The sequence below is a fragment of the Geospiza fortis genome, unplaced genomic scaffold (genome assembly GCF_000277835.1).
Source record: "Geospiza fortis unplaced genomic scaffold, GeoFor_1.0 scaffold325, whole genome shotgun sequence".
Lineage (NCBI taxonomy): Eukaryota > Metazoa > Chordata > Aves > Passeriformes > Thraupidae > Geospiza > Geospiza fortis.
In genome coordinates, this window is record NW_005054427.1 from 1255327 (window position 1) to 1265822 (window position 10496).

The following is a 10496-nucleotide window of genomic DNA, read 5'->3' on the forward strand; positions in this document are numbered from 1 at the left end:
TCTGTATTGTTAATAATACATATGTATGAAATGTCTGTGTATTAACTTTGTTGTATACACTTGATTATTTTGAGAAGGTGAATTTAACTGTTAAATTAATATATAGCTTTAAAAACCAAATCTGTCATCTTCAGGAGTTGAAGAATTGCTTATGAAGCAGTTCTGTTACTGATTATTTTACCATGACATTATTCACGTTCCTATTTTACATTTTTGTTATTATTATGTTTCATTTTTTTTCCATTGCATTCTCCTGGAAAAGCTGGCAGCCATGGCTTCCCTTTGCCAGATTAAAAACTGGCTGGGTAGCTGAACCCAGAGAGTGGTGATGGGTGGTGCCACATCCAGTTGGTGTCTTCCGGGGTTCAGTTTTGAGGCCAGTCCTGTTCAACATCTTTACTGATGATCTGGATGACGGGATCAAGTGCATTCTCAGTAGGTTTGTAAACTTAAGATGGGTGGGATTGTTGGTCTGCTGGAGGTTAAGAAGGTTCTGCAGAGGGATCAGTGGGCTGAGACCAATGGTATGAGGTTCAGCAAGACCCAGTGCCCAGTCCTGCATTTGGCCACAGCAACACCCTGCAGTACTACACGCTGGGGCACAGTGGCTGGAAAGCTGCCAGGCGAGAAAGGACATGGAGGTGCTGGTCAGCAGTGGCTGGACATGAGACAGCAGTGTGCCCAGCCAGCCCGGAAGACCAGTGGCATCTTGGCTTGTATCAAATTTTGTGTCCAGCAGGATCAGGGAAGCGGTTCTTCCCCTGTGCTTGGCATTAGTGAGGCTGCATCTTGAGTGCTGTATCCAGTTCTGGGCCCCTCTGGCAAGAAGGACACTGAGATGCTGCTGGAGCATGTTCAGAGAAGGGCGAAGGAGCTGGTGAAGGGTTTGGAGTGTCAGGTTTATGACGAGCAGCTGAGAGAGCTGGTATTTGTTTAGCCTGGAAAAAAGGTCTCCCCTGAGCTTCCTCATTACTCTGTACAACTACCTGAAATGATGTTGTGGTAAGATGCGGTCCTGATTCTGGCCAGAGTTACTTTTGTGCAGTAGCTGCCTGAAGTGGTGCAGGTGTGGCCAAAGGATCATTCTGTACAGCCCAGAAAGCCAAAGGTGTCCTGGAGTGCATCAAAGGAGGTGTGGCCAGCAGGGCAAGGGAGGTGATTTTCCTCTTCTGCTCCACTCATGCAGTGTACTGTACCCAGCTTTCTTAGCACAAAAAATATATTTTGGAACAAGTCCAGAGGGGCCATGAAGATTATTAGTTCAGTGGGACACCTCTTCTCTGAGGAAAGGCTGAGGGAATTGAGGTTGCTGAGTCTGGAGAAGGCTCTCGAGGAATCTTATTGCTGCCTTTCACTGATGAAGGAAATCTAAAGAAATCTGGAGGGGGACTTTTTACAGTGATAGGAAAAGGGATAACGGCTTCAAAATGAAAGAGAGTAAGTTTACATTGGATAATAGGATGAAAGTCTTCACTGTGAGGGTAGCGAGGCACTGAAGCAGGTTGCCTGTAGAAGCTGTATATGCCCTGTACCTGGAAGTGTTCAAGGCCAGTTAGGACAGAACTTTGAATCTAGTAGGTAACATCCCTACCCATGGTGGCACAGTTTCAAACAAAATGATCTTTAACCCAAACTGTTGTATGATTCGATAATCTTTGTGCCTGGAAAGAAGATAATGGGTTATATAGCTATTATTGAAAATAAGCTGGCTTTTACGTTCATTAATTTTAACTTCATGGTGCCAAAAACTAGTTCATACCTTTTTGGTGTGGTGACTTGCTTTTTTTTTTTTACCTAAATTATAGAATGGAAGCTATTTGTGATGATTTTGCATTTTACACTGTGAAAGCAAAATCATTCAGGAAGTATATAATTTAGAAAGTTGTCTTAACATAAGAAAATAATCACAGAGGGGTCAACTAGTATTAAAGCTTGGAAATGGCTTTATAAATTTTTAACGTGTTTATTTGAAAATAACTGAGACAAATGATAGTAAAATGTTTTTAGTAACCATGTTGCACTGTAGTAGTTTGCATTTCCTAAATAAATAAATTTATAATTCATTTCATAAATGAATTCTAGAAACCAAGTGACATTTTTTTGTAACTTTCATCTGCTAGTGTAGACTGAATAAGCATTACTTTATCTTTTAACTTAAAATTCACTACAGACTACACAGAAATTTTGGTACAGGTGATTATTCTTTTGTAGATAAGCATAATTGCAAAGGAATAGTTTTTGGCATTTTTAAAAAATTTATTCAGGGAAAGGGGAAAGGCTGTGATTTTTTTTTTTTTTTAATGAAGTTTATTAGCTGAGCAGCTGTAACTGTTTTGCAGAGTTGAAAAGGTTCCATTACTCAGCCTATTTGTTCTCCAACGAAACAGAGATAGAACACATAGGGAAACATTCTGTTATGGGATGTGAATTACTTCCACCAGTAAAACTAGATCTGCTTGTATGCAATGGGTAAAGAGTGGTCTGTATGTAGTGTTTGTGTCCTACCTGTTGTTGTGAGTCATCTCTCTGTGTTCTGCAAACTGTAACATTAACACGCCACCCCAGGTTTTCTGTTCTGAATTTTGAATTACAACAAGAGCCTGGAAAAAACAATTCCTACAATCCAAATGTACATGTATAACCGTTGATGGTGTACCTAATCCGGTATAACAAGGACACTAATATATCTGTGTTGCAGTGGGAGGTGGGTAAAATGAAGTGATTAAAAGCTTCAGCTTTTGTTGTGAAATTATCTCCTCCTTTTCACTTGTACTGCAGAATGTATAGTTCGCAGGCTTTGCTGACGTGTTTTGTTACATGGTAAATTTCATGCTTAGATTTTTAAATAGAAGTAGTTGAATATATGAGAACTGAGTGAAAGGAGTGCTCTGTTTTGTTTGGAAACCACTGTTTTTCTATCATGATGTAAAATAGTGGGGACCTGCAAAGTTTAAGGACAAGTGGTTCATTGCTTTTGAAATGCAATGATTTCAGATTATCTGCACAGAAGTATTGGGGACTGGTTGGAAGAAGATGAGTGAGAATAGCTTTACAATCCTGCAGTAATTCTCATTCAGACTACCTTGTCTGATTATTTCTACAGTTTTGTTAAAATTGTGTCAGAGAGACGCTATGAGCTTTCTAGGTGTAAAGGGTTATGAAAAGTCTGGGCAGTTGAAATATTTTTTTTAAGATTTTTTTTTTTAACTGCATACATTTCCACAGAGAGCTATTTGTGGGGTTTCAGAATACTGTTCCTAATACAAATATCTTAGGAATAACTGTTGTATTGATTCAATTATTTTTGCTTGGGATATTATCATTCAGTAGGAAAATGGAAGTCTATTGGAGTACTTTGCAAGAAATTCTAACCTCTGCCATTAAACATAACTTGGACCCAGGCAGGGCTGGCTTTGAAGGCTTAAAAAATGCTGTAGGCTAGCTTGAACATCTCTATAGAAAAATGTTCTCAAAAGCAAGAGGTAAAATTTCATCACATACAGATGACTCACAATGTGTAGCAATGAGGAGATGTATGTTTAAATCCATGGAGACTCTTACAAAGAACATGTGACTTCTGATTGAGTATGATCGCGTGTTTCTGTTTTGGACTAAAAACATACAGGATAATATTCTGGTGAGCAAGTGTAGAATTTACTTCTCTTTGGTGCAAAAACATTCATTACTTTTTGCTGTTAGAGTTGTTTCTTACTCCAGAATACCTAAATTCCCAATGGGATGAAATTGATCCATTTCATTTAAGCGAATTGTGTGGATTTATTTTTGTATTCTCCTATAGGAAATTCACTATTTGACCTGTATTTTAATAATAACAACAATAACACAAGCCAATTCCTTCTAGTTGAAAAGAATGTCACTTCTGTTTCTTTTCCTAACGTGGCCAAATAAAATGCAAATTTGAGTAGTATAGCTCTGCTAAATGGCCTGTTGTGTATTTTTTCCCTAGTAAAATAAATCCTAGTTTATATGTTCATGTACAATGAAATGAGGCCAAAAAATCTGTCATTTGTACCCTGTTTTCATATGTAACAAGCTGGCTAACATTTACTAAGGAGCTCAAAAGTGACGTATTATTACCATTTTATATTCTAGATATTGTCCAAAATTGTAAGTTTAATACAAACGTTAATCATTATTTGATTGTCGAAGATTTCTTAGGCTTGTAGTGAAATAATTCTTGATTAACAGTTTATCTATTTATCATTGAATAAATACAATTTCAAAAATATTTATTGTCCAGTGGAAAAAAGCTACAGTCATGGTACAAAAAATTCCTCTTTTCCCATTGTGTATGGCTTCAGCACAGTGCTCTGGAGCTGCCATTGCCAGATGTGGACATGATTCTTTTGAAAATAACAGTATCACTATTATACACAAGGCTCTGGATTATTTGCTTCCCCACCAGAAGAACATTGTGTGTGGGCGGATTATTGGCATTTCAAGGTCTGTGCAGAGTCTGGGAAGCTGGATCCTACTGTAAACAGAGCAACAGATGAGAGTGGGAGCAGGGAGGGGCATGCATCTCACTGATTATTTTAAGAAGACAAGTTCTTAAGAACAAGAAGCTCTGAACTCAGATGTAGGATAGAAAGTTTAAGCAGACCTTGGAGTTTTCAGGATAAATGTGTGCATTTTTTAAATGAAAAAACTCAGAATCTCAGCTAGTGTGTGACATAACTTTTTGTTGCGGTCTGTGCACTAACACAAGTAGCTTCTGAATCTACTTCTTAGTGGTCTGATGACCTTTTCACAGTAGGATTTCCATGTACATCATTGAAAAATGCAAAGTTACAGCATCTCCATTACCTTTGGCCCATTTATTATGTTAGTAATGATTTTTGTTATGGCTCTGCTTGGCTTTGCAAATAATTAAGCTCTACTTGGCTTTGCAAATAATTAAGTTCAGTGTAGCCTGTTTGGAGGTTGAAAACACGAGTTAAGTGTGTGTAAGATGACCTGATAAAAATTTAGATTTTAGATAAAAATGTCTTCATTTTTCTGCTGTGCTTCATTTACAGGTCCTTCAGCAGCTTTTAAATCACTTCCGAAAAAATAAGGATAAAGTTCTTCTTTTCTCCTTTTCCACGAAGGTGAGCTCGTGATATGATTTTTATCAATTAACTGCAGCAGTAAGTTCTGCAGCGTGAATCTGAAAGTTGACAACTTGTCAACCACATTTCCTTATTGCTTCTACTGTTAGGAGTAATTATGAGGACTGTGTGCCATACTCCACAAGCATATTGAAACCTTGTGTTACCTCATGATAAAAATGGTGATAGCAAAACAGGTGTAGCACTCTTCTGCTGTCCCTAGAACTTTTTGAAATAGTTGTATTGCTTCAGGTGCAGATAGCTAAGTTCAGCTGTATAGCACTGTCATAGCTCAGTATGACTGCCATATCATAAAACATTTGTGTTAGTGCTGAAAGTTAGGTTTCCTCATTCTGCTGACTTTTCATCATCAGCAATAAAACTCAAATTCTTGCTGCACTAGTTGATTTGAAGTTAAAACTCTTAAGGTACTTGCTCCTTGGTTTCCTTATTAGGGAGTAATGTGTTTCCTGAAATAGCTCACTCCATTTTATTGGGGCTTTTATTTAAATATTTGTAATGATAGCACTAAAAAGTATTTTAAAGCATAGTAATTTGAATGGTAGTTCAGGAGTCTTAAATGCTTTTTTTTTTTTTTTTTTTTTTTTTACTTTAAGAAAGAATGCAAGTTTAATGTTTAGATGCAGCAGTAGAGTACTCATGTATCTTAGGTTGTGTGTTATGGTGTCCAGTACCAGACTGACTGCTGGTTACTGCAGTGTCTTTCACTCCGTACCCCTGAACTCTGACTGTGCACTCTTTTTGGCTGTAATGCTTATTTACTGTATTTCAAGTAATTGCAGCTTGCTATGATGGAAGGAAGCTGCTTAAATGGACTGCCTTCTGACTGGGTTGGATTGAGTGACAGGATGAAACAGGCAGCCGGGGTGGTATGATGGAGTAGACCACAGCACACCAATATTAATCACCTTGAGTGCTGTAGAATCATGGCTAAAGAGAATCAGGAATGTTGATAGCAAAGTGTCATAGATTTATGTAATTAGCAATGGGTGGTGTACTAAAAATGTATTTTATAAACACGATCCCTGTGATCATGTTTAATTTAAAAGATACTATTAAATACTTAACTTTTTATTTTCCTTTTTTCTTCTTTTTTCCACTCAGTTGCTAGATGTGCTAGAACAGTACTGCATGGCATCTGGGCTAGATTACCGAAGACTTGATGGAAATACAAAATCAGAAGATAGGGTCAGAATTGTGAGAGAGTTCAACAGCCTTCAGGAAATTAACTTATGTCTTGTATCTACAATGTAAGAAAATTTAACTTGTAGTTTGTTTCAATATGTCTGTCTAGTGTTAGTAAATCAGTTACGCTGCATTTTTCTTGCTGAGCTTGTGAGGGATTACTTTTTGAGAAGGTGAGAGTAAGTATAGACTTGCTGCTTTGGTCGGAAGCTTCTTAAAATGTTTAGACACCTTCTCCCTCCCCCCCTTCCTGCTTCTTGAGGATTTCTAAGATCAGAAAGAAGTGGATCTTCTGGATCCTGGTTTAAAGTTGTTGCAGGATTGAAGAAACAGTTTTAAACACTATTATTAAAAAAATTATTATTATGTCATTATCTACAAAAGGCTTTTAATTTTATTGTAGACAGACTCATTTTCTTGTTTTACACTAGTAGAACTAGCAAGTGAGTATGAACATGAGATGCCATATTGAACTGAAAAATTCTCTCACTATTACTGCAATTTATTTCTCATGTTAATTAGCTAGCATGTCTATTTAAAATATTTCAACAAGATCTTTTATTGTCTTTTTGAAATGTACCTACCTATACAATTTGCTTATCAATTTATGATGGATAGCAAATTGTTTTGAAATAGATTGTTTTGTTCAACTAAAGTTATTGTTACTACAATGACTATTTATTTGTTTACTCAGGTTACTTCCTTGCTTCTTCTTAGATGAAATTTTTTACTGGGGAAGGGCAGAAAAGGAGCAAAGAAAAGCTTTGCTCCTTTTGTCTCCTATCCAGAGGGGAAAACTCAGTGAAACCTAATGAAATATGAGTATCTGTTCACTGCAGTTTTTACTGGAAGTGGGTATGTTGGAGTTAGGAGGATCCAAACTACCTCTATATAACTAGAGCAGACATCATCTTAAAGGCTGTTGGGAGTGGATGTCAGAGCAATCTTCAAATACTCTGGTGCTTATGTGTAGCGTTGTGAAGAGATTTGTGATGCTGGTCATTGAAGAGATTTGTGATACTGGTCGTGTACATTGGCTTGTAATCTCTGTCAACTGTGAAATCTGCCATCAGCTTCTCTAAGACTTTTGTGAGTCCATAGCCCTTGTTCCTGAAGACAGAGGGAAATTTCAGAAGCTGTAACATCATGAAGGACTAATTTTTGCTTCAGTCAGTAATGATGGGACCTGTTAGTTCTCTTTCATTAATTTAAATCAAAATAAGAATGAAGGTTAACTAAACAGAGATGGACTTTCTCCTCTCTGTTTTGAGAGCTTCTGTGTAGAGACTAGTGAGTCTGCCTGCTGATGGTGCTGGAGAAAAGGCTTGATTCTGTTTGTAGTTTTGCTTATAATATGAAACAACTGAAAGGAACAAACCATAATTACAGTCAGTATAACTAGTGTGTTGTAAGCAAAAAAGAGGGTGTAATTCTTTGCCTAGTTTATTACAGATAACAGGAAGTGATATTTTTCCTTGCTTGATGCACAGTAATGGAAGTGTCTTTACATTGTAATCCTTGGGAAATTAGAAAGTGATTTGTCCTATTTCTGCTGTACAAGAGATTGATCTTTCCTCTTCCTCAGATTTCAGGCACATATAAAATAGTATAGAGTAAATTTAGAGTATATTCTATATTTTTCATTGCAGAGTACAGCGACAGAATTGATTCATACTCTTCTGTCTGTACTTTCTTGCAAACTTTCTGTCTGACTGGTCTGTGTAGTCAATTTATGTGTGTTCTGAAGGTCTCATTACTCAGAGAACCAAATGTTGATTTTCACTGAAAATACTTGCATGGTCTTTTGAATGTGTAAGTACTTTCTGCAAAGGATGAATTCTCTGCATAGTAATGTTGAGACTGCCATTATGTTCACTGGCACAATTAATATGCAACTTACAAAACATAAAACACCAATCAGAGAATTACAGTGCAGCACTGATGATTTCACTATTACATTTGCAGTGTTTGTATTTTATATTCCTTTTCTTTCAAAATGCTGTTTCTGCCTGAAATCATGTATATATAGCCCATAGAGCTTTGAAAATCCTGGTTTTAATTGATCACTGAAGTTTTTTTGAGAAATGGCACCTTAAAAAAGAAAATAAAATAATAAAGAATAACAAATAAATGTTTGTCCATCTATAGATTTGACCTCAAGTCTTGAAATTAATATTGGTACCAAGCACAGTCACATGGCTATCCCTAATGGTTTTATTGACAGCTGTGACTAATACAGCTTTATGGATAAATATATTTTATAGGTGTGGAGAGAAAGTGTAATTGGTTTCTTCAGAGCTTGTACATTTCATCAAACCATTAGATCATGAATTTCAGATTGAGCACTAGGGAAAAATAGGTATATACCTGTTGGAACTTCTGAGTCTCGTGGAGTAATACTTTGTGAGAATACTTCAGTCTTGCACTGGTGTTGCTGGGAAAATATGTGATTATTTTGAAAAAGAGAAGAGGATTTTTAGGCATGCTTAGAAACAGTAAAATAATTGCTGGAGTTGCTGTAACTTGATAGGAGAATGTCAAGGCTTTCAGTTCCAGTGGTGCTGCTTAGCCAAAAGAAGGGAAACTATACGTGCAGTACCAAAGTCAGCACAGTTCTGTTCCATCCTAGTTTTCTGGAATAAATAAAAGCAGCAAGTATGCCTGCCTTTAAATCACTGTTGCTGGATTTTTTTGTGCTAGTCTTTCTCTAGGTTGGTTCTGTCACAATTAATTGTTAATGAAAATCTATTTCTGCTTCTCACCTTTCTTTTTATGTAAAGAAAAGTGTCTAGAGAAATTTGTAGGTAGTTTTTATCATGTAAGGTTACATATCCACTTCCATTCTACCTGCAGCATTCTCTATTACTGTCCATTACTGGACTGCTGTTAGTTACTTTTTACTTTTACATTTAGCTTTAATTTTTTCACAGCAATGTTTTGAACAACTTCTAGTGTTCGTACGATGGCATCCAAAGAACTTTCAGCCACAAAATTCTCTCTGAAACAAAGAGCATAGAAACTATAGAAAACCTAGCTTGGTAAACAGAATTACATAATCAAAACTTTCATAAAACCCTTCCTAATGTAATATTGTTCTGTACCTTTTGAGGTACTAAGTTGTGCAGATTTAAGTAAGATCATCTTCTGAAAACTGTTCTTTTTAGTAAAACTCTTTCTTTAAGCCATATCATATTAATTTGCATGGACCAAATTGCAGTAATGACTAGCTGCTAGTCAAAATGAAAGGTAAAATGGAGTACGTAACTTACAATGCATAAACTTCTGCATTTGTTCCGTCTATGAAGGATATAAGAGCCATTCTTTTCTGTTTTGGACTAACCAAATTTTTGGGTCATACGTAAAAACACTGAAAGGTAAAATTAATATAAATCTACATATCCTGTTTTGTTAATTTTTATGAACAGTTGGTTTTACATCTTCATTTATGTTTCAGTCCAACTGCAGGGTTGGTTTGGAAACAGGAGAGGCTGAAGTCTTACTAAAAAAGAGTTTTTTCATTAAAAAGAAGCACATTAATTTGAAAAAATATAATATATTCTGAAAGAAAAACCCAACCCAAATATTGTTATTCAGTAATTCACAGTTTGAGAATGTGAGTTCTCTGCAAACATCCATTAATATTGGCAAGTTTCTATATCCCCTCCCTTTCCAGATATAACTAACCCAAAGCTACACTGTACTTAGAAAGGAAAGGCCGCAGCTGCATTTACATTGACATGGATTACATGAAAACCAGAAGGTGGTGGGACTCCATAAGATTTTGGTTTCTGTCTCCATTCACTCTTACACCTGAAAACTTTACCTTTCTTGTATTTCTTATCTGCTTCAAACAAGCAAAATTTAAAGTAATCTGTTGAACTAGGTGCTTGATAAGTTAAATGGGATTTACTTTTTCAATTTTGCGGTACCTCTTTCAGAAAAATAGCACACTTGGAATTAGTGATGCCTATGCTAATGGGAATAATTGTTTTAATAGTTTATTTAATGGTAGTATTTAACTTGTGCTTGTGTAGGAACTTGTGTCTTTTGCATGATAGTTAGTTGAGCCAGTCAAAAAAAAATTCAGTATTTGCTTGCTTTGCAGCTGGATGAGAAGTGGTATTTTCCTGACTTTTGCTCCTATCAAATCATTCATCTAAGCACATGCTAAACTCTGAG

The 10496-nt window shown here is 36.3% G+C and overlaps 1 protein-coding gene across 6 annotated transcripts in view; it reads left to right on the forward strand.

The window, feature by feature from the left end:
* ERCC6L2 (ERCC excision repair 6 like 2) overlaps positions 1–10496 on the forward strand; it is a 53043-nt gene that overhangs the window by 18893 nt on the left and 23654 nt on the right. For 5 of the 6 annotated variants that reach the window (XM_031061828.1, XM_031061830.1, XM_031061831.1 and 2 more), the window contains exons 10-11: positions 5040–5111; positions 6237–6382. In XM_031061828.1, coding sequence (XP_030917688.1) covers positions 5040–5111; positions 6237–6382 — 218 coding nt within the window. Of the gene's footprint in view, positions 1–5039; positions 5112–6217; positions 6383–10496 lie in introns of those variants that run through there. The other variant, XM_031061832.1, reaches the window with a different exon arrangement.